This window comes from Gracilinanus agilis, chromosome 6 (assembly GCF_016433145.1).
Source record: "Gracilinanus agilis isolate LMUSP501 chromosome 6, AgileGrace, whole genome shotgun sequence".
In the NCBI taxonomy this organism is placed as follows: Eukaryota; Metazoa; Chordata; class Mammalia; order Didelphimorphia; family Didelphidae; genus Gracilinanus; species Gracilinanus agilis.
In genome coordinates, this window is record NC_058135.1 from 148346888 (window position 1) to 148372027 (window position 25140).

The following is a 25140-nucleotide window of genomic DNA, read 5'->3' on the forward strand; positions in this document are numbered from 1 at the left end:
TCAGACAAAGCCAACGTGATTTTTAAAAAACCACTTTATTTTTATTATTATTTTTTTTAAATCCTTATGGCTAGGCAATGGGGGTTAAGTGATTTGGCTAGGGTCACACATCTAGAACATGTCGAAGGTCTCCTGTTCTGATGCCTGGCTCTCACTCCACCAAGCCACTTAGCAGTCCCCAAGGTGATGTTCTTTAATATGTAGTGGCAAGAACACTGATGCCTTGTAGATAGGAGGACTGGATTCACAATTCCATGTCAGCTATTTAAACCTGCCAAGCTTCAGATTCTTCCTTCATTAATTATTATTAGTACTTGTATGACCTATCGCATAAGTTTATTTGGAGTAGAATCCTTTGAAAAATATAAAATGATAGACTGCCATGTCATTGCTATAATTATTTAAGACAATTTTTGATTGTTCAAACTGTGTTCAATTATTCCAAGTCATAAATAACCGGTAGAATATTTCTTCTGGTGCAGCAAGCACACTTTTGTAGAAGATATAAGATTTATCAGTAAGCTTAGCTGCATAAATTACACAGATAGCATGTACGTGCAAATGGAACAATTAGCCCTAATACATTTGGAAGAAACTTTAAAGGCCATTCAAAAATACTGGGATAATTTATTCTATCTTTAGATAAACAGAGTAAACCAATATTGGGCCAAGTAAAAACTGGTTTAGCTTCCTTTCTTGGCCTCTCTAATTTAGTCAAGACAAGTTCTCTAAATTGAATTTTGCGGAAGTCACTCTGTTGTTTGCCGTGTTCATCAGAAGTAACTTTACATTTGCATCACTAATAGATCTAGCTCAAAACATGTTGACATTTCAGCAGTTTTTTTTTTTTTAAATAACCTCTAGTGTTTTCGTCAATTGGGGCAAACCCCACCTCTCAGGAAATCCTCATTATGTTTCCGCATTCTATAGAGCCATAGGCATGAATAACTCTGGAAACCAATACCCAGTGCACATTATTTCAGATACTATAAAACATAGTTGTAAATGCTCCAGGTCATTCTGGAAAACGTAGCGACTCTACAAAAGGGCCAACTGAGTCAGGGGTGTGTGTACATGTAATTGAGAGAGGGAAGGTTTGGGAAGGAGAGAGGAAAGGGGAGAAAGAGAAGGGGTGGGGGATCTAGGCAGTTCAATAAACATGAGACACTAGAATTGTCTTTTGAACTGGAAGAATTTTTTCATTACTTCTTCATTCTCTTGTCTGTACTGCTCCTGCTCCCACCAAGGGTCAATAATGAAAGTAGTTAGAAAAAGCATCCAGATAAAGCACAACCTGAATAACCCAATAGAATTGTCCAGTGCCCCATGGTGATCCACAGATCTATTGAGTTTGGATAGCAAAGTTTCCTTACTTTATGTCAGGAACTAGTATCCTCAACCTAAAATGCAGCACGCCCCTTTTCTTTTTTCTTTTTAAATTTGTCTAAGAGATGCAAGTTAAAACTCAAAATTGGATATTAGAGAGACAGTGAGGAGGAAATCATCTTAAAGATGTTTTCTTTTTGATCCATTCCTAAGGATAAGATCAAGTAACAAATTACCAGTGAAGAAAAAAAGCCCTAGAGGTCCATGTCTTCTGGCAGCACATCAATTCAATTTACTTTTATAAACATTTACAAAACACCTGCCTATTACCGTCAGGCACTGTGTAGACAAGAACAACAAATCATCTTTGGTCTCAAGGAATTTACATTCTGCTATCAAAGACTACAAATGTAAATAAATAAGTGAATATAAAATGATATGAAATTTTATACTTTTGATGGACCAATCCATATCCTCAGGGAGCTCAATAACTATCAAAATTTTGGGATAATATTGAACTCAAGATATATTAAAGCAGGAAGCATTACACTTGATGGAGAAAATAAGGGAGGATCAGCAATGTGGGTTGAGAGACTTTATATGTAGAGAGGAAAAAAATCTCGAGATTTGGAATATATATTTCTGTTTTGGTGAGATCATTTGCTCAGTTACAAATCAGATAACCTCACTTTTATATGACCAGTTGAATCTTCTTGAGTACAAAAACTTCATTCTGAGTATAAAAAAGAATAATTTATTTGAAAGATAAAAAAGAATCACTTCCATTATGTTGAAAAATAGAAGGCAATAAAAGAAAAACTGAATAAAAAATGAATGCTATATTAACTTTATTTGTAAAATTATTATCAATGTGATGTTTTAAGATTAATTTTATGTTTTGGGAAGAGCATGGAAAGTGGATAGGAGACTGGTTTTGGAGTCAGAATGTTGCCATCTGAAATATACTACTTATCTAATCATTAAAGTCACTTACCCTCCCAGCATCTCCTTAAGACTGTAAGTCACAAATGAAGTACCAATTCACATCAGTAGAGGGAGTTACTAATGTAGGAGTTCTCTTTATCATACCAGAAATATCAGAAATTCAAACTTCCTCCTTTCACACACAAAATTAGTAGTTAAAATCATCTTTAACATTTTCTCTAGTGATATTTGAGGGTTTGAATCTTCCAAAAATGCCAAATATGATAGAAGTTTAGTAGCAAAATGTTCTTACTTGCAAATATTAAAAATTTAAGAATAAAAATTATTCTTCCTATCATCATCATCATCCCATTTCTACTATAAAAAATGAGAAAGACTTGATGGCTAACCAGAATACAGAAAATCTTCCTGAGATAGGATGCTGCATAGTTCAAAATATTTTTCTTTTTATATAAATCAAACCAGAAAATAGTTCTGAAGATAAGAATCGAATTTGTCATGAGCTAAAAGATGATTTCTTTGATCCTGTGAAAAGAAAACAAGATGAATCTGCTTATCAACAGAAGATCTTTTAGATAATTACAATCTCAGTAAATCAGCCTGAAAGCTAAGGAGCTAGATATCTATGAATGAAAGTCTAGTGACATATTTAAGGTCTACAAATTTGGATATTGTACAAACATGAGGTTTTCCCAAATGAAACATGGTTTAAAAATAATATGGGTAGGATTATGATCCCTGCTTAGTACTATCTAAGTTTTATATTTCTTTCTGTCACCATAGACCAGTCGTGTGCCCACAAGCCAAGTATCCACGAGCTAACTATCCAAGAAGACAAGACCAATTTTGGAACCCTCTCAGGCTTGCTATTCTCACATTGGTAATTGTGATAATCATAGCGATCGCCATTGCTATTGTTGCACGCTTGGTCATTGCGGGTAAGTATCAATAGCAATCTCTGTTTATGATCAAAATTCATTACAACTTAATACTTTGACATGTGTTTAAGAATAATATTTGAATAATGTAAAAAAGTCATATTGGTTAACTTTTGAAAATAATCTGTATTTTAGGATTGACAGTGCTAACAGAGGTAACCATGATCCTGGGTCTTTACAGTCTGATCTAAACTAGACAAATAAATATCTCCTTCAGTAGTATATTTACTTATTGGTCATCGGACAAAGATACCTCAGTTACCAATAGCTACATTAAAGTTTATCAGTACTTTAAAATGTTTGTGATTCTTTGGACCTTTTGTCCCCCTTTTTTGCCACTCTATATAAGCAGAGGGGTGTCAACCATGGTAAGGGCTTCTTCATGTGTTGCCATGATCAAATAATTCATCATTAAGCATCCCACCTCTGTGATAAACCTCTCTTTACTTAGTGAGGCTGAACATTGGAAAGATAACTCAATTTGCTGCCAAGACCACATTGTAAAGATTAAAAGGAAATTTCGGGAAATACTAAGGGACTTGTGGGGGATGCAGTCCAAGGTTCAAAATCTCCATTTATACAATATCCAGTGCCTTTGCATGATGGTGGAAACTTTCAGAATTTTTGCTCTATTGGAATAACCTTTGAGACACCAGAGGACCTTCCACACAATATTGAGATTTTGGAATAGGACCTTGGGGAAGAAATAAACTAACACTTGTTAGTTTAGAATAGATCATCAAAAGAGAGAATAGTAATGAAAAGTGCGTGGTAGAATAGAAAGAGCACTACCTCTAGGGTAAGAGGACTGAGTTTGAATCCAAGATATGTTACTTGTCAGCTCTATGACTTTGAACGTGTCAATCAATCTGCCTGAGCCTTAATTCCTCCCGCTGTCAAATGGGAGGATTGAGTTAGCTAATGTCTAAGGTTCTATTCCTCTCTAATCTTATGATTATCTTACAATAAAGATGTCACAAAAAATACAAAAGTTAATGTATTGCCATAAGATCATGAATCAATTAATGTATTTTCATAAGAATCAGTATCTTGAAGTAAACTTAGGGTGGTATAAGAAGACTTCTTGAAAGATTAATAGAATTTTAAAACTGTAAGGGATAGAGATAATTTCTTAATGGCCAATAGTACACATTTGCATATTCAACAGACTTGAGAAATAGCTCTCTTTCTTCTGAAACCAGGGGTGTGCTGCTTTTGAAACTGGCCCAGGTGGGAAACACTAGGACCATTTATGGGCACAGAAGCACCTGCTCTGTTTTTGATCCAGGACAGTTTGTCCCTCATTAAGAACTACTACATGCCAGACACAAACCCTCACAACAATCTTGGGAGGTAGATGCTGTTATTAAGGGAAGCTAGGTGGCGAAGTGGATAGAGTACTGGACCTAGAGTCAATGAGACCTGAATTAGAATCTGGTCTCATATACTTACTTGCTGTGTGACCTTGGACAAGTCACTTAGCCCTGTTTGCCTCAGTTTCCTCATCTGTAAAATGAGCTAGAGATGGAATAGAAAACTACTCTAGTATCTATGCCAGGAAAACCTCAAATGTGGTCATGAAGAGTCAGACATGACTGAAATGACCGAAAAACAAAAAGAAGATGCTGTTTGTTATCCCCACTTTATAGCTGAGGAAACTGCATCAAACACAGGTTAAGTGATTTTCCCAGCTATTAAATATCTGAAATCAAATCTGAACTCGGGTTTTCCTGACTCCACTACATCCACCATGCGACCAAGCTGCCTCTAGTGCCTAGCCCATCGGTGCCTGACTTGGTGCAGACAACCAATCAGCGTTAGCCCTATTGTAGCTCAGAACAGCTCACAGAGTATAAGAAGAAGAGGAGGAGGAAGAGGGGGAGGAGGAAAACAGTAATACGTTAAAAATATGTAGAATAGAGAAGAGGGGAGTTGAAAAGGGGACATAGAGAAGCAGATAAGTGTCCAAACTAGCATACTTTGAAAAAAACTCAGGCTGTACAGAGCGGATTCGTAGCTTTATAGATAAACCTTTCTTTCTGGCCTTTATATGTGGAAATGTTTATGTCTGCTGATTTTCTAGTTCATAATGAAAATATACAAATTAAAGAATTAGAGAAATAGATGCTCCATGACTAAAAAATAAATGAATGAATGGAGAATTGATTCTTCCTTTTACCTAGCAGTAAAAGAAAGAAACGCTATTCAAAATGATAGACAACTTGTGGTCTTTGGAACATGTTTTTGCACTGACATCTGAATATGGGTGTGCCTGATGCTTGGGGAAATCATGTCAAACAAGATTAAAATGTTGTCTTGTGAAGACCTAACTAGGGAGGAGCTGAAAATGTATTCATTGTCTCCAGCTTACCTCACTGCTCACCTCCCTCCTCCCTACTGCCCACTCCATTCTGGACATAGAAAGAGTCAGTCAGCTCTGAGAGTGCCACAGTGCATTCATCTAAACTGAGTTAACACCTCCCTGATTTTTTTTTTTTTTTTGCCTTTCTTGTTTACACTTTTCTTAAGTTGGGGGAATGTAATTAAGTCTTCAAATTTGTCTTGGGGGGAAAGCTGGGTGGCTCAATGGATTGAGAGCCAGGTCTCAGATACTTCCTAGCTGTGTGACCCTGGGCAAGTCTTTTAACTCTCATTGCTTAGCTCTTACCACTATTCTGCCTTGGAACCAATATATAGTATTGATTCTAAGATGGAAGGTCAGGGTTCTTTTTTAAAAATTGTCTTCTGGGCTAAAGGCTTCATGAAAGAATAGAACTAAAGAAAAGATAGAAAATAATAGCACTAAAAACTTTATGTTTGCAAGGAAAATGGCAACTTTAAGAATTAGACAAATTTATCTATTGATAGTGGAAATAGGACCACACATAGATTAAAATTTATTTTAAAATCTTGAGTTAACAAATTCTGAACTTCAGTGGGCTAAGTCAATTAGATGTTTGTACTAATATAGAACACAAAATCATGAGGTCCTGGAAATGGGGATTAAAGTAGATGAGGGGTAGCAGGTAGCTTAAGGAGGAATAAATTGATTTATGTCAGAAAATAGGGAATGGGAAAGATCACAGATCTATTAGAATAGACCAAACTAATGATTACCCTTGTACTTCCAGCCTGGAAAAAAAAAGAGAGACAGAGACAGAGACAGAAAGAGACAGAGAAAGAGACAGAGAGAAAGAGAGAGAAAGGTAAAAAGGAAGAAATGTAGAGAGACAGAAAGAAAAAAAGAATGAGAGAGAGAAAGAAAAAGACAAAGAAAGAGAAAAGGAAGAGAGAGAGAAAGAAGGATGGAGGGAAGAAAAGGAAAAAAGAATAGGAAATAAAGGAAAATAAAATAAGAGTCATGTGAGGGAGTTTTAACAGTTGTCACTGTTATTAGTAATATACAACAAATATTCAGCCACGGTGGGGGGGAGCTCGGGGTGGGGTGAAGGGGAAAGTAAGATCATGAATTATGTAACCATGTTAACTTTTCTAAAAAATAAATATTAATAAATGTTTAAAAAAAGAAATAAAGGAACTTTCAAAAATATACAACAAATATTATTTCAGCAGCATTCTTCTTTTTTTTTTTTAAACCCTTACCTTCTGTCTTAGAGTCAATACTGTGTATTGGCTCCAAGGCAATGGGGGTCAAGTGACTTGCCCAGGGTCACACAACTGGGAAGTGTCTGAAGCCGGATTTGAACCTAGGACCTCCCATCTTTAGGCCTGACTCTCAATCCACTGAGCTACCCAGCTGCCCCCTCAGCAGCATTATTCTGAAGAAATAGAACTGAGGGATAGGAAGGCAATACTATTTAAACAATTGAAAAAAAACTTGTTAGTTTTCACAGTAAAGAATACAGCTCCTAGTAGATCAAAAGTAGATTTACCTTATTCATAAACACTGAGGATGGCAGGGGTGGGAGCAGATAGGGAACAATCATTAAACCTCATCTTTCCTGGCTGTATCTTAAGCCACTCATTCCATGGACCTTCCTCAACATTCATCTAACATTTATAAACAGTTGAAAGTCAGCATGCTTTAGTGGCTAGAGCATTGCCTTGATGGTAGGAAGGCCTGAGTTCGAGTCCCACCTCAGAAAAATATTTGCTGTGTGACACTAGGCAGGTTATCTAACCTCTTTGTGCCCTGGGCAACTTTCTTAAGTTGAAAAGAAGCTTCCAGCCTGGGTTGATAGAGGAAATTTCTTCATCAAAGAATTCCCAATAACAATGAAATCATAGTTCTAGTCCCTATGAATACCTCTCTGAAGGACCTCCTGTTTGCTTTTATTATAGCATTACAGTTTTCCCTTATATCTTTCCCATTTCTAGATTAGTCATGTTGGAACTTCTGAGTAATCCAACCTTCGGTATCTCTTATTTGACATTTTAATGTTACACTGGATCTAGCTCATTTCCTTAAGTATGTAGATTGATAACTAACACCATTTATGGCAGACAGACACTAATGAATATGTCACAATCTCAAACTATTACAAGATCCAACCTAGATCACAAAGAGATTTGTTGTTTTCCTTAAGGAATGTCCACCTTTGCAAACCTACACAACTTGGATTAACTAAGAGAATACATTTTCCCATGCTGGAAAGACTGTTTAGAACCTTTCTAGTGAATCTTGACCCCACCTAAAATAAAAGAGATCTTGAAAAATGAATGGAAATTTACCAATGGGTGACAGGTCTTATCAGGCTTCTTTGGAACTTTGTAGTCTCCCACACTGAAATAAAGGAATTTTCTGTAAAGTATAGGTGTTCTCTTCATCAGCACGTGAAAATGTGATTGTGAAAGTGTTATGATAACAATTTGGTAAGCACACCTCTGAAGATACTCTTCATGCCTGCTTCGGGAAGGTAGGCTGTAATTTATTCAATTCAAATCAATTTAACACAAATATAGTTAATATCTACTATATGCTCAAGGTTGCAATGTAGCTTCCCTTAATGAACAAGAACTACCTTTAGAGATAAGATCTGGTTTGAAGATCTGCCTCTGTGTCATACTGGCTGTCTGGCCCTGGGGAAGTCACTTAACTTTTTAGGGCTGTGGGCCACTATCTAAGGTCATAAATTGCAAAGAAAGTTTTGGATATGTATTCTCAAAGGGAGCTTCTGCACTTGGGATATGTCTGTAAATAGGCAGCTAGGAGATAAAGTGGAGTGAGAGCTGGACATGGGATCAAAAGATCTGACAGGTCCATATCCCGCTTCAGATACTACCCTATGACCTTAGATAAGTTATTTAATGTCTCAGTTTCCTCAGCTGTAAATCATAGATGATAATAGCATCTATTTCCCAAGATTGTTGTGAGAATCAAATAAAATAATATTAGCAGAATCCCTAGAATATAATAGACCCTTGAAAATGTTTGTTCTCTTTCCCTTCTCCATGCCGATTAAATCACAGGTCCAGTTCCCATCCTTACACCTAAGGTGGTATAGAAACATAGATATAACACAGGTCCTATTCTAAAAAAAGTTTATAATCTAGTAGGGGTGTTTTCTTTCTAGTGACTCTTGACCCCACATAAAATAAAATGGATCTCGAATAATGTATGGAAAGTTTTCTTCCTGATTTTTAATATGAATAGTTCCTAAATTTTTCTTCTTGGTTTGCTCCTCTTCCTACTCCCTTGATAATTTAATTCATGCACATGGATTCAACTCTTTAACATCACTTCTTTTTAGATGATTCCAAACATCCATTCATCCACATCCCTGCCTTTATTTTTCTTTCTCTGCCTCTTTTCCCCTGGGAGATTCACTGATATCTCAAATAACCTTCACCTGATACTGACTTTACTATTTCTGCCTTTATTACAATCATCATTTGCCCATTGTTGGGTTATCTTTGATTTTTCTTTCACTTCTCCTATCCATTTTGTTATTAGGTTTGGTTGACTCTACTTTCATAATATTCCCTTCTGTTTCTCTTATTTCTTTTCCTTTCTCTATATTCCCACTGTTACTATCCCAGTCATCAAAATTTCTTAAGAGATTGTCCACCTCCTTTTATTCTTTCTTTAATTCATCTGTTGGTTTATTGTAAGCCTAAATAACTAATATATATAAAGGCTTAGAATATGTTTATTCCCATTTAAAAGAGTAGCAGATGAAGATTTTCCTGGCACTTTAAATAATATGATAAAAATGTTATAACGATTATACTAGTAATGGCATACCATGAATTTGTACAGCTTATCAAATCATGAATTACATTTTCATATGTTATTTCATTTTCTCCTCTACATGACTCCAGGGGATACATTGTTTCACCATGGGAAATCAGGATGAGGAACTGGAATTCATATTTATTACACAATGATTAGAAGTGATTCTTTTACATTTAGGAAATCTTAATTTTAATTTATGCAAAATTATTTACATTATGAAATCTCATTGCTGCAATGTCATGATCAGAGTTTATATGTAGTATTAGAAAAGCACATTTTAAAAAATAGATGGATCAGATTAAAGTAGTAATTTGGAAAATCCAAATAATTATTTTTTAATTCTTAAAGATAATTACTGAAAAAATATGTTGTTTTATACAGAGACTAGGATTTTGCTTATGGGATTTGTCGAACCAGAAATATTCTCCCATCTCTTCTCAACATCACTGTCATAAATTCCTCCCTCTCCTCTAAAGTAGAGTTCTTTTAGCTTCTTTCATATAAATTAACTTTTAATTACATGTTGTCTTGTATTGAAATTTAGTTGTGTCATTTATATCAATTTTGACTTTCCAAATAGCATGTAAGCTCTTTGAGGGCATGAAAGTAATGATCAATACCTTTTTGCTGACTTCTGACTGACACTCCCAATGATCAGTTAAATTGTAATAGTAGTTAAATTTTCATTAAAATAAAACATTAAATTCTAACCTTTTCCATTTGCTAATAACAATGATAACTTACTAAGTTACACAAAACGGTCACTTCAGCCATCTGGCCAAAATAGGTGATGTAGTACATTATCTATACAAAACAATAGCAGAAAAATAACTTCTCATTGAGAAGAGAAAAATGAGATAAATGATGATGATATAGTATCCACTATATAGTGCTCTGAGGTGGGGAATGCATGAAAATACTATTAAATATGAATGTTTTGTGGAGAAGAAAACTAAAACTTAAAAGGGGATAAGTGATTTATCCATGGCCACACTGCTCATAAATATCAGATCCTGAATCTGAACCAAAGTCTCTTGACAACAAGGACTAATGCTCCTTTTGTTGTAGACACATCCAGTGATGCTCTAGGCTGTACAAATATTTGAGACTTCCCCTTCCCCTGCACCTCTCCTGCCCCAAGTTTAACTAAAAGTACTTCTTTTTCCCATGTGGAGACTGCTGGGTTCTCGGTTCTACCCAGTATGACAGGAAACATCACTGTTTCCCAAAATATTGGAATGACTCCATGGAGAGAAAGTTAGGACTCTATGTGTGCATACCCTTACCAGCTAGCCCATAGGCTTCCTGCCTTTGTGCTTGCCTCTTATCTGCAACTCTCCTTGCATTACTTTAATTAACATTTAACCCAGGACAAACCCAGATCTCTAAGAATCCATACTCAAATTCAGGTATAAACTTCTCTGACTCTAGACCCAAACAGCCCCTCATTTACACTCTCTAACAAATTATTTTCTCTGTCCCTCTCAGTGGTATTCTAGGACTTTCTCAATAGTACCTCCCTCTCTCACACTAGTATTTTATTTTCATGTTTTATATACATTCAATAACTGCTACTAACCAGATTCCGAGCTAGTCCTACCAATTCATGGTTACTAGCAATAGGAGAAGGGAAGCTAGGTGGGACAGTAGAGAGAGCACCTGGTCTGGGGTCAAGAAGACCTGAGTAAAAATCTGGTCTCAACGTTTACTAGTTATGTGACCCTGGGCAAGTTTCTTAACCCTGTTTGCCTCGGTTTCCTCATCTGTAAAATGAACTAGAGAAGGAAATGACAAACTACTCCAGTGCCTTTGCCAAGAAAACCTCAAATGGGGTCATGAAGAGTCTGACATGATGGAAACAAATGAACAAAGCCTCAGCAGAATATACTGTAATGATCCTTTATGGCCATAATGAATAATTATGGAATGTTCTGAACCCTCTTTCATTCAGCTGCAAAGCTATTCACTTCTAAGTTTCTATACTTTCCACTCTATCATTCTGCTTCAAAACACTTGGCATCAAGTCAAATTTTAGGAAATGCAAAATTACCCTCCTTCGTCGCACAGACAATTGGACTATTAAATGCATCTTCAAAAATATATGCTAGCTATGACGTGGCAGAGTTAGCATTTCTATGAAGGTGGTGACAGTTTCACAATATGACTTGATATTTATTTACATTAGATGTAATTTTCATGCCTAATTGTACACGTTCCTAAACTGTACTAAATGAATTGTCAGACTCTCTGTTGTCTGATTAATTTGATGAATGGATACTGCTAGGAAATGTGACATCAGCAAAGCAGAATGGGGGGGGGAGGTAGGGTTAAGTCTTTCTATAATAATCAAGGGAAGAAACAATTTTCAACTATGCTTCTCTGGTGTGTAATACATTTCATACATGTGACCAAATGTTTATATGTATAAGTATGTGTCATATATGTGTGTGTAAATATATCGATCAGTGTTTCATTTACTTTACCTTACAGATGAAAGGACCTTCTATTACCTTGTAACCTTTAAGGTCACCAACATCAAATATAAAGAAAAATATGCAAGAAAAACTTCAAGAGAATTCGTAGAACGGAGCCATCAGATTGAAAGAATGGTAAGGTTAATTGCCTTTATGAAATGCTTATATTGGCCTTAGTATAGTGACTGCTATTTCTTTTCTTTCAGTGCCACTTAGCATAATACTATATACAACCCAGGACTTATAAATGCCATATCAGCTCTACATTCTTATTCCTATCCTGTTCAATAAGGAAATAAAGCGTTTTAATTCACTCTGACAAATTTCACTAAATGTTCTTATGTCCAAGGCATATCCTAGGTGGTAGGGTTAGGAAGACAAAAGAAAAATATTCCCCACCCTCAAGGAGCTTACTGTTTACTTGGAAAACTGTTCAAATCAGATCAGTGTATAAGCAATTAATTTTTTAGCTCCTTAGCAAATGGATTGGAGAAGGGATCTGATTCCAGTGTTTCCCTCTTCTCCAATCCATCACCCACAAAACTGAAAAATTAATTTGGTTATACACTGATCTGATAACACACACAACACAGATGGAGGCAAAGAAGGTAAAATTGAATGATTAAAGTCCTACTAAGACTTAGTGGCAGAGTTAGATCTATTTTTTTATTTGTCTTTATTTTTTTTAATCTTTGAAAATTTTATTTAATAAATTTAGAATATTTTTCCATGGTTACAAGATTCATGTTCTTTCCATCCCCTCCCCCCTCTCATAGCTGACGCACAATTCTACTGGGTTTTACATGTGTCATTGATCAAGATTTATTTCCATACTATTGATATTTGGAGCAGGGTGATGGTTTAGAGTCAACACCCCCCAATCATTTCCCCATCCAACCATGTGATAAAGCACTTGTTTTTCTTCTGTGTTTTCACTCCCAGAGTACTTCCTCTGAATGTGGATAGCATTCTTTCTTATAAGTCCTTCCGAGTCATCCTGGATCCTTGCATTTCCACTAGTAGAGAAGTCCTTTATGTTGGATTGTGCCACAGTGTATCAGTCTCTGTGTACAATGTTCTCCAGATTTTGCTCCTTTTGCTCTTCATCAGTTCCTGGAGGTTGTTACAGTTCACATGGAATTCCTCCAGTTCATTATTCCTTTGAGCACAATAGTATTCCACCACCAGCATATACCACAATTTGTTCAGCTGTTCCCCAATTGAAGGACATTCTCTCATTTTCCAATTTTTTGCTAACACAAAGAGTGCAGCTATAAATATTTTTGCACAAGTATTTTTCCTTATTATCTCTTTGGGGTACAAACCCAGCAGTGGTATAGCTGGGTCAAAGGGCAGACAGTCTTTTAAAGCCCCTTGGGCTTAATTCCAAATTGCCATTCAGAATGGTTGGATCAATTCACAACTTCACTAGCAATGCATTAAAGTCCCAATTTTGCCACAACCCCTCCAACACTCATTACTTTCCTTTGCTGTCATTTTATTCACTTATTCACTTATTTAAAAGTGTTTTAAATTTAAGTTATTAATTTATAAAATTTCTCCATGGTTCCACCTATGAGACAATACACTGAAGTACAAGGGTTTTAAAAAAAAGGCTACATGATTAAAAAAAACAAACTCTTACCTTATGTCTTAGAATCAATATTAAGTATCAGTTCCAAGGCAGAAGAGCAGTAAGAGCTAAGAAATTGGGGCTAGATGACTTGCCCAGGGTCACACAGCAATCTGAGTATTTGAACCCAAGTCCTCTCAACTACAGATCTGACCCTCTTTATCTGTTGTGCTAGCTAGCTGCCCCAAGACTTATATGCTTTTGAAGCTCAAGGCCTTGCAGGTTTTATCAAGATATAAAGGTTTTACATATAAGCTTGTCAACAGACTTTGTCATCTGAGAACCAAACTCATAAAAATTTGGAGGTTTTCCACAGCAATTATTAAAGAATATTTACTAAATAACAGAGAGATTGAAATCAGCATCAGTGGAGGGAGCACCCATACCTCTGAAATAACAGATTCTTGAAATATTTATTTGTCCCAGGATGATTTTTTCTCAAAATAGGTAATTCTCTTCTATTTCTGGTGTATTGTGTTTCAATGGACAAATCTACTATCGATTTATCTGTAGATTTCAGTCATATTATTTGTTATTGATTGTCTTTTCAGATTGATGTATCCTAATCTTTTTAGCCACCTTCTCATTCAACAGGCATCCCATCTGAAACTGATCTACTTTTCTATTAAAAAAAAAAACTCTTACCTTCCACTTTGGAATCAATACTGAGTACTGGTTTTGAGGCAGAAGAGCAGTAGAAGGGCAATGCAATGGGGATTAAGTGATTTTCCCTGGATCTCACAGCTGGGAAGTGTCTGAAGCCAGATTTGAACCTGGGACCTCCACTCCCTATGCCTAGCTCTTAATCCACTAAGCCACTTAGCTGCCCCTTGCTTTTCTATTTTTTTAAAATTATCATCAAAAAGCTTTGATGATTATGGTTTTAAATGTAATTTGAGGTCTTCAAGTACTATTCTCCTTTCAGTCCTACAATTTTTCTCCCATAAGACCTCTTTTCTCTAGATGGATTTTGTGATTTCTCTGTCTAGCTCTAAAGAACTTGTTTGGCAGTCTTATTGGTGGCACACTTTGGTTTGGGGCCAGCCTTGTGATAACTCTAGTGTAAGAAACTACTTCTAAGGAAACTCTATGCCAAAGCAGATCTGCAAATGTTCTGCAACTTCAAGTTTTAGGTTGTTACCTAGGCTCTGAGAAAGCAGTGCATTTCTATAAAAAGCAGACGTATACATGATACCATAGTGAGGAAATCTGGGGAAAGGGAAGTTGGAATACCAAGATTAACAAATGGTATCTATGTGTGTGTTTAGCCTAAAGGTGATATATAGTCAGTGGCCTTGAGAGGTGCAGTTATCCCATGATAGGAAGTGTGACTTTTTTAGATACTAATAAATATTCTGAGAGTGACCCCAATAGAAGCTACCATTATCTTCAAGTTGGGGTGTAAGGTAAGGGAAGGGCATTTACAGAAATTAGGAGAAAAGAAAAAAGACTTTTTCACTTTTAAGGTAAAGTTACAAGGAGCTTCCAAAGATATTGTTCTAAGTACTATAAAGAAAACTATTAACTCTTAAAATACAAACAAAAAAGAGATTCTCTTTCTTATCATTATAGCATATCATAAAAACCTTGTGAGGTAAGTGCTATTATTATCCACATTTTACAAATGAGAAAACTAAGGCTGAGAGAGGTTAAATAACTTCTTTCTCATCACACAACTTGTATCTGAGGTAGAAATTAAATTCTCTACTCAAAGTCCAGCACTCAGTGCACTATATATATATAGTACCTAACTGCCTAATATAGATTGTTTTTAGTTAGTAAAGGATTCTCCTCAAATTGATGACATGGGGAAAAAAGGGATTTGCATTTTCAGTTTCAGTATGCAATAGCTAGTAACAACAATAACAACAAAACAATAATGCAGGCTAAGTACATCCCAGCCTCATTATTGTTTTAGCCTCATTTTAGCAGGTGGAATTCATACATCAGTAGTATCTCAAACCATAAGGTGGATCAAAACAATGCACTGGTACTCCCCAAGACAATTCCATCTCTAGCCAGGAGCCTTTCTTTCCAATATTTTAAGCTATGATCTATAAATCCAAATCCTCTTCTCAGACACCATCTCCATAATCCATGGTTACCTAACTCTCTTCGGTATTGCTTGTCTTCAAACATCAAAAGCAGAGATGAAATTGCCACCTTTGCCCTAAAGTCATTAGTTTCTTATCAAAGACTTTAATTCTATAGATTCCTCCAGGCTGTATCGTTTGTGCTCTCATGAATCACTAGAAGTGAGAAGTCATCTAGTTTGAGCTCTCTTGGAAGGTTTTCTTTCACATCATATACATTTCCTGGGGGAAAATAGTAAACCCAAGACACTTCAATAACTGGCAGACTTGTTGGCTAAAATTCTGGAGATGGTCTTGGAGGAATTGTGGAGAAAGTGGGAGAGGTGCCACAGGACTAAGGTTAACAAATCAAACCTGATGAAATTCTAAAGTGTTTTACAAACAGGATTTACAACCAGCACTTAGAGGAAGGGCAGCAGTGATCACTAGAAGCCAATATGTATTCATGAAGAATAGGTCCCACCATACCAAATCACCTTGTTTCCTTTTCTAACAAGGCTAGTAAACTGGTTTATTTATTGCTTTATCTTGTGGAGAATATGGAAAAATTTGAGACAGATAATAGTACAAATAGTCTCAATCATTATTGATTGAATGTTCTTACCCAATAATTGATCAATGGAAGTCTGATCCCTAGTAGTATGCTTCAAGACAATATTATTAGTCCTCTTCCTTTATGCATAACTTTCTGAAGATTTGAATCTAAAATAATGAAATTTAATAGTGCTAAATGTAAAATTATTCTCTTTGGTTTTAAAAATCTTCTGTACAAATATAGAATGGAAGAGATGTGGCTAGGCAAAAATTCATTAGAAGAATATCTGAGGCCTAGAGACAAGAGGTTCTGGATTCAAATCTGACCTTGGACACTTCCTAGCTTTGTGTTCATGGGCAAGTTACTTAACGCCCATTCCATAACCCTTCCCATTCTTCTACCTTGGAACCAATATACATTATTGATTCTAAGATAGAAGATAAGAGTTTCAAAAAGAGAAAACACATGGGGATTTTAATGGACTTTAAGCTGAGTACAATCCAGTGGTGTGATGAGTCAACCAAAAAAGTTAATGTAATCTTGGGCTGAATTTGAAGAAATATACTGCTGAGAATAAGAGAGATGTTAGCAGTCCTGCTTCTTTTTTTTTTTTTATCAAGAAGTAATATGTTCAATGCTGGGCTTTGCATTTTTGAAGGGTTATTGATATTCTATAGAACCTTCAAAGCAAGACAGTTATGAGGATGGGGAGGCCAGACATTTGAAAATATATGACATAAGGATCACCTAAAGAGATAAAGGATCTTTAAATCAGAAAATAAAAAAATCATGAGAAGTAGCTTTTGTGAGAGTAGCTTTTGTGAAGAGTTGTCCATGGGGAAGTGATGGGACTTCTTAGATATAGCCCCAAAGGTCAAAAGTGGGTAAAATGGCTAGAAATTATAGGGAGGCAACTTTTAGATCAATAAAAGAAAAACACAATACCTCCATTGGGCATCACTGGAATGAAGTCAATTCAGTGCCATATGTGACTCAATTGAAGAGCTAACAAAACACACACACACACACACACACACATGTATATCTAATAAGAAAAAAACACTGAATAGAACTAGAAAAGGGCATTCACTATTTTTGGTGAATGATTGCCATCTACTCCAAGGAGCCCATCTGCTACACAAATAAATCCATATTCCAATTAATACATTTATTTCCTTAGTGAGCAACTGAAAATCATAGGTTCTACCATCTTGGATAAACTCTAAAGGATGATATTCTGAATGAGAACTATCCATGGTCTACTCTCTAGATTCAAATATGGTGAGACTCTAGCTATGAGGTTGGTATTTTGCTTAAGAAGAACATATACATGCCCATGACTAATATGTTTTGGCTAATTCTGAAGAGTGCATACCACCTTCTCTCTCTCACCTCCCCCTCCAAATAAAGTCATAAATTACTCACTCCTTAGGGTTAGCATTAGAGTTTCTATTAAGATAGAAATGTTCCCAGAGAGCATTGAGTCATTATCATCCATTATGATCTCAAAGTAAATACGTACAAAAATTAGCTAGCAGGATATCTGGCAGTTCCTGACAGAATGAAACTCAAAGCAAGATGTATTTTGATAAAAAAAGAAAGAGTCCAAGGAAGATCAAGAGCTTTGAGCACTGTCCATAGATGGTACCTACATAGGCAGAGAATTATGGAATAATAAACAGGAGGGCAATGAGCATGGGATACAATGGAAAGGACAGAATATGATGATGAAATGATCAGGGAATGCTGAAATAGAAGTGAAGAGAATAAAAGGTGCTTCAGGGTTTTGATTCAATAGAGTTCTATCTGTAAGACTCCAAAAAATAAATCAAGACATATCTCCTGGCGGAATGGAAAGAACCCCTGATTAGAGGACCTGGGTTCTAATCCCTGCTGTGCCATAAACTTTCTGCATAGTCTTGTATAAATTATTTCATTTCTCTGGGCTTCACTTAACCTGTAAAATGAGAGGGATTGATTAGAAATCTTGTCAGAAGGGTCAAACATACTGTGGGATGTGCTTAACAGTCTTGAGTATGTCTTGAACCAGTTTAAAATGTAATTGTGGAATATTTAACAAAATAAAAATGAAATGGAATATAGATAATATTAATATGAAATTTTCTAAGTCAGTTTGAAACCTTCAGACATCTTTATGTATGTATTTTATATTTATACATTTTACATGTGTATATTTGTGGACCCTATTTCTGAGTTTGACACTGCTAGACTACATGACACTCAACTTTCTGAGAATTCTAAAAATGATCCAGTGCCCTTTCCCATGCAGACCTACCTAGAACTGTGGTAGGCACTATCAGGGCACAAAGCATTTGCATATTTCTATTTAATGCCAACCCTTAAATGAATTTACCATCTAATTAGGTAAAGAAAATAAATTGTAAATGCACAGTACAAGAGAATCATTAGTAGTTCATTATAAAAAAAACAAGAAAAATCATGTGTCAAGCAATATAATTCTGAGGAGGGGAAGGTCATCGTGAGCTGGAACAAACCTGAAAGAGCTGAGAATGACTCAAATTTTTTTGCCCTCTGGTGTATCCTTACCACTGGGTATCTTACACTAATGACATGAAGACTGCAGGGCTTAGAAGGCTTCCTTTCATGGGTGTACCTTGTAGTCTTCCCCATTTTTAATCTGAGATAAAGGATCTTCCTAGAATACTTAATCACAGAGCAATTACAAACTATGAAAACCTACATGTTCAAACTTGCAAAACATAGTAACTAGGTGTGTACAGGACCATTCAAAAATATATTGCTTTGAAGATGTCACTTGTTTTTTTTTTCTGTTGTAGTTCAAAACAGTTGTATTTTTGCACGAATTGATTTGTTCTTACTGCCATGAATCCAATGTTTTAGATACGATCTTGCCTGAAATGGCATAGCAGCCTGAGTGTAAAACAACCTAAATCATTACTTTGAACTGAAACCATCAAAGGAGACAATTGATTTATAGGGAGAGGATCAAGATCTGAGCCAGGATAGAACAGAGTATAAGAAACTATTGACTTTCCTGGAGGAAAAATGTCGCAAACATTAATTACATTAACTAACAAATTGGTCACAGGAATTATAAGTCACTGAAGAACATCAGCTGCCTCATAACAGTCTTTATAAGCCAAATTGAGCAGCTTTGTAATAGACAACCCTCTTCATGAGGTTAAGATAAAAAGAGAGGGAACCTCAGGTTTTCAAAGAACCGTCTCTACTCTCCTAACTTATACTGTTATACCTTTGCTTTTATGCAAAGGAGGAGTTGGATATCATGGAAATGACTTTTGCACTAATTCCAAATATCACAGAACCATTTCTAGGCTTTATTCTTTATTGAAGTAGATAACTTAGTGGGTTAATATCAAATGCATTTAATTTTTTGATTTTGATATTTTCTAAAAAATTTCTGGAAGGACATTAGCCTTCTCTAGCTCAGTGTTCAGAAAAGAAATCATGAACCCCTTTTCTGAGGCTTTACTTTGATGGAAGAGATGAGACTCCCAACAGATCTGGAGAAGACCAAAGTAGAGATAACATCAGATTGAACCCCTCTAACTACTGTCTCTCTGGGAACTGATTCCTTTGATTTTTGTTGTTGTTGAGTCATAATTGGGCTTTCCTAGTGTCTTATTCCTCCTTGATTGATACATATGATCTCTACATTTCCTAATTTCCTAATTTGCTTTATTTCTTAGAAAGGAAAGTAAGTTATATATTAATACCTCATTGAATTATATGTCAATACCTCTTGAAGTGATGTTAACACAACTTCATCTAGTTGGTGAAGGGTCTCAAAGCTTTGCCATCTATCTCACTACTTTACCCTTAGAATTTCTGGGCCTTTTCATCTGATCTGCAGCTGAATCTTCCTTGAGAGCAAGGTTTATTCTATTCAGGAATTCTTAGGCTTTTTGTGCTATGGGTCTATTTGGCAGTTGATTTAAGCCCATTGACTTTAATATTACTGTAGTATATTGCCTATATTCATAATAAAAATGCTAAATTTCATTTAGAAATGAATGAAAATAAGGATGTAATCTCCCCCCCCACAAAGTTTATGTGCCATCTAAAATCCGTCTATATATTCCAGATTATGGACTCAGCTAGATTTTTTTTCTTGATTGATATCCCTAACTTCTAACATAGTGATTGGTACAGAGCAAATGCTTATTTAATAAATGTTTTTTCATTCATTCATTCATGAATTCATTCATTCATTTGTGCATTCAAAGAAATGGATCTCCATCTTATTTTCCTCTTGGATTCACTCTGCTTTCTTTCTCACACAATGACTTATAATTTCAGGAACCTTCCCTGACTCTTGGCAGTAACCCTTGGGACGCAGGTGCCTTTAGAGAATTGTGAAATTTTGGTAATCCCATCAATGACTCTGATTCAAAGGGCTGGACAAAAAGATATTTACCTTACAGGCTACACTAAAACCAGCTCATAACTGTAATCTTCATTATGAAAGAGTATGAACCAGAGAAATAGATGACTAACACTTGGAGTTCCACAACAGACATTCCACAACAGACATTCCTATGTCAACTGCCTTCCTAAGGCTATAGGAATGGGAAACAGACTGTAAATTTGTATCTAATAACATATTCTGGATCCAAGTATATAGCCTCTTTATTGTGAGACCTCTCATAACAGTGTTGAAATGGGAATTAATTAAATTAAATTAATCAAGTAACTTAATGACCTTGACACTATGTTCTCATTTGATTATGTTTTCTCTTACTACTGATTTAAATGCACTTCAAGGTCATCAAATTTCCTGATTTTTTTTTTATAGATAGAAAAGTTAAGTTGGTGTGTATGAATAAGCTATTCCATTTTCTTAGTTCACAAATTGAAATGACTTGCAAACCATAAAACAGCTAGAATTTTGTGTTCTTTCTTTTTATCTTTTATTGATCTCAAGTACTGTCTAATCTTTTTTTCGTAACAAAATAGATGTCTAAGATCTTTCGACAGTCATCTCAGAAAGGGAGATTCATCAAATCCCATGTTATCAAACTGAGGTATGTGAAACCAGCTTTCTATATCTAAATATTTGCCATCATAATGAAATTAATTAATTGTATGGGGCTTGTAGTACAATAAGGTTTCCTATTGAAAACTCTCTATCTTGTGGCTTTCATGGAAGGGAGAGTGCCAACCTGAACATGACTTTGACAGATCTCAAACTCAGCTACTACTACCTATTCTTAGTATGGATTGAAAAAGACTTACAAAAAGACATTGACATACTAGACATCTCCCATGAATTAAAACATAACAACCCAGAAGGAATTTCTGTCATTAGTCTGTGCCTCTGGGTACCGATTCTTTTACGTTACATAGACTGATGATATATTGAGCAGTTAAGAAACCCCACCCCACTTTAAAAATAATTTATTTGATTTATGTAAATAGTCTGGTGGCACATTTACAATGATTTAATTTAAACAAACATTATTTACATCCAATCTTTTACCAATAAAGAAATATACAAAATATAGTATGATTTTATTAATGTTTAAATCATTCGTTTGTTCTCTACTTATGACATTGCTTTTAGATTTATGTCACATGTTGCTTAGGTCAATTAAAGGTGAATAATAGCATTTACAGGAAAGTTAGGTTCCAGGTCACCACAATGAAGAACAAGCTAAACCAATTTTTTGGTTTCCCAGTACATATAAAAGTTAAGTTTAGGTCAAACTGTTGCAAGTGTGAAAGAGCATTATAGCTAAAAGAGCAGTATATGTACCTTAATTAAAAGTAATTTATTGCCAAAAATTATCATTGGAGCCTTCAGTGAGTTATCAACTTTTTGTTGGTAGACAGTTTTACCTCAATTTTCGTGGTTATTGACTGATCAGGGTGACGCTTGCTGAAGACTGAGGTGGCTGTGGCAAATTCTTAAACTAAGGCAACAATGAAATTTGCCACATTGATTGGCTCTTCCTTTCACTTGAACACTTAAAGGCCACTGTAGGGTTATTAGTTGGACTAGTCTCAATGCTATAGTGTCTCAGGGAATAGGGAAGCCTGAGGGGAGAGAGAGAGAGAGAGAGAGAGAGAGAGAGAGAGAGAGAGAGAGAGAGAGAGAGANAGGTCAAACTGTTGCAAGTGTGAAAGAGCATTATAGCTAAAAGAGCAGTATATGTACCTTAATTAAAAGTAATTTATTGCCAAAAATTATCATTGGAGCCTTCAGTGAGTTATCAACTTTTTGTTGGTAGACAGTTTTACCTCAATTTTCGTGGTTATTGACTGATCAGGGTGACGCTTGCTGAAGACTGAGGTGGCTGTGGCAAATTCTTAAACTAAGGCAACAATGAAATTTGCCACATTGATTGGCTCTTCCTTTCACTTGAACACTTAAAGGCCACTGTAGGGTTATTAGTTGGACTAGTCTCAATGCTATAGTGTCTCAGGGAATAGGGAAGCCTGAGGGGGGAGAGAGAGAGAGAGACAGAGAGAGAGAGAGAGAGAGAGAGAGAGAGAGAGAGAGAGAGAGAGAGAGAGAGAGAGAGACTGGGAACAGCCAGTTAGGGGGGCAGTCAGAACCTATATGACATTTATTAAGTTAGCAGTAAAACAAATATAATAGTAACATCAAAGATCATTGATCAAAGATCATCGTAACATGTAATAATAATGAAAAAGTGAAAAATAGTGCAAGAAGTGCCAAAATAGGACACAAACATGATGTGAGCACATGCTGTTGGTTCAAAAATAGACTTGTTCAATGCAGGGTTGCTACAAAACTTCAATTAAAAAATGCAATATCTGCAAAGTGTAATAAAATGATATATGCCTACATATGACATTAAGCACTTTTATAAAACTTTACAATTTGCAAAGGGGTTTACAAAAGACTCAGCTAGATAACCCACTGGATAGATCATCAGACCTGAAGTCAAGAAAATGGAGTTCAAATGTGGCTTTAGATGCTTACTAGCTGTATGAATCTTGGCGAGTCACTTCATCTCCATTTACTTCAGTTTCTTCTCCTGTAAAATGAACATAATCATAGCACCTAATTCCCAGGGTTATTGTGAAGATCAAATGAGATAATAATTATAAAGGATCTTGCACATAGTAAGCACCACATGAATGCTAGTTAAGTTTATTATTATATATAATAATTTTTAAAAATATTCAAGGCCAGATTTGAGCTCATTTTCCTAATTCCAGGTCTAATGCCTTTGTACCACTGGGGTGGATAATATAGCTTCTGGGATAGAAAGAGTTGATGATGATGGAATGCCAGTACTGACTTTTACTTTTATTTTTGTGGATGACCTACAGCCCTGATACAGATGGTGTGAAAGTTCTTATGTTGCTCCTTTTTCGCTACCCTGCCTCGGTTGGTGTAGTAAGAATTAAGAAAAAACTTGAAAGTATAATATATCAAGCCCTGAAAACCAAAAAGTTCTCTTTGGCCATAAGTAATCCTTCAATTAAAATCACACGTAAGTGGCTTTCCCTCCATTCCCTACCCCTGCCCCAAGTCTTCATCTTTGTTTCATTTTTTTTCTGTGTAATTGCTTTAGTATGAAATGAATTGGAATCATCACTTGTCTTTTATCAAGAATCTGCCACCAAGAGTACAATCATTTATGTATTACCCCTGGAATTATAATAGAGGATTAATTCAGGTTAGTTTTATGGTTGAATTACTCAAGTCCTAAAGGTTTATTAAATAAAAGACCTTAAAGGTTTATCTTTAGGAAACACGGTGGAATGGCACATAAGGATAGCATTATAGAGAATGCCTAGGTTTCTTCTTAGCTCAGTATTGTTTTTCAGTTCTTTTGACATTTATTTCTTATAATTAAAAAATGAAAATGGTTTTGGACATTCTATAGAAGAAATTGATGTTCAGGGGCTTGATTTTCCTTGAAGTCACACAAGTGGTTGGTAGAAATACCCAGATTAATGGCCAATAGTTTATTATTTAAACACTTTGACAGTTTGCCAGGGACTCACCACCAATGGTATCTTTGTACAACTAGATAAAAGTCAGATGACTATGTGCTTTATATTGTTTTCTGAGGGTAGACACTTCAACTTGTCTTTCTTTATAGCCCCACAATGCCTTGTATACTGTAGACATTTAATAATCCTTTGATTTAGGGTTAACCTATATTCTATGTCTCTAAAGTCAAACTAGAATAGCATTTTTCAGTATTAGCAAAGATTTAGCCTCTGATTTAATATCTAATCACTTTCCCAAACCCAAGATGGAACTTTGTAAAGGAGAAAAGTTTATATCTCCATCATTGAAAGAAGTTCTATTTCTGTCACCATTTCTGGATTCCTACTGAAATTTTGGGCACACAGTCTCATCCTTTAGCCTAGAAATATATAGTCAATCATTATGTTTTAATGGTCTAGTTAAAAAATCCTAAAAGGCCCCAGAGAAAAAGTCCATGGACTCTCCACAAAGGTTTTTAAAGCTTCAGAATAGCCTACAATGAGAAATAATGTTCATAAAGAAGAACCTGAGGTAATATAAGATTATGAAGTCCTTTTGCAATCATCAAATTAAAACTAAATCTTAAAGAACTGTATATATATACATATATATATGTGAGTGTTGATGACATTACTCAAGTACAAATTTAGGTTCAATATCTTATTTTACATAAATTCTTTGAGAACTGCTTAAAACAGTTATTGAATCTAGGTTAATAGTTATTAATTATTTTATTGAATATTATATAAGAAGCTTATTATTTACACAAGTATATAATTAATTTATCTAATACATTTAATATCATATATTAATATAGTAAAACAAATTCAACAAAATAGATGTATTTTTTGCATACTATTATTATTTAATAATTTACTATATACAATTATTTATTAATCAAAATATCTGAGCCATTAGAATACTATACTGCATGCAAAACTAGAGGGCAAAAGGTTATGTAAGTAGACAAATGAGTAAAATTATAATAAGTAGTCTATATTTAC

The 25140-nt window shown here is 35.3% G+C and overlaps 1 protein-coding gene across 1 annotated transcript in view; it reads left to right on the forward strand.

Moving 5' to 3' along the window:
• The first annotated feature begins 940 nt into the window (after positions 1 to 940).
• The window catches only part of LOC123251879 (transmembrane protease serine 11F-like), a 39882-nt gene continuing 15682 nt past the window's right edge, over positions 941 to 25140 (forward strand). The window contains 6 exon segments of the mRNA XM_044681206.1: positions 941 to 1020; positions 1022 to 1066; positions 3055 to 3209; positions 11896 to 12014; positions 21121 to 21188; positions 23467 to 23630. Coding sequence (XP_044537141.1) covers positions 941 to 1020; positions 1022 to 1066; positions 3055 to 3209; positions 11896 to 12014; positions 21121 to 21188; positions 23467 to 23630 — 631 coding nt within the window.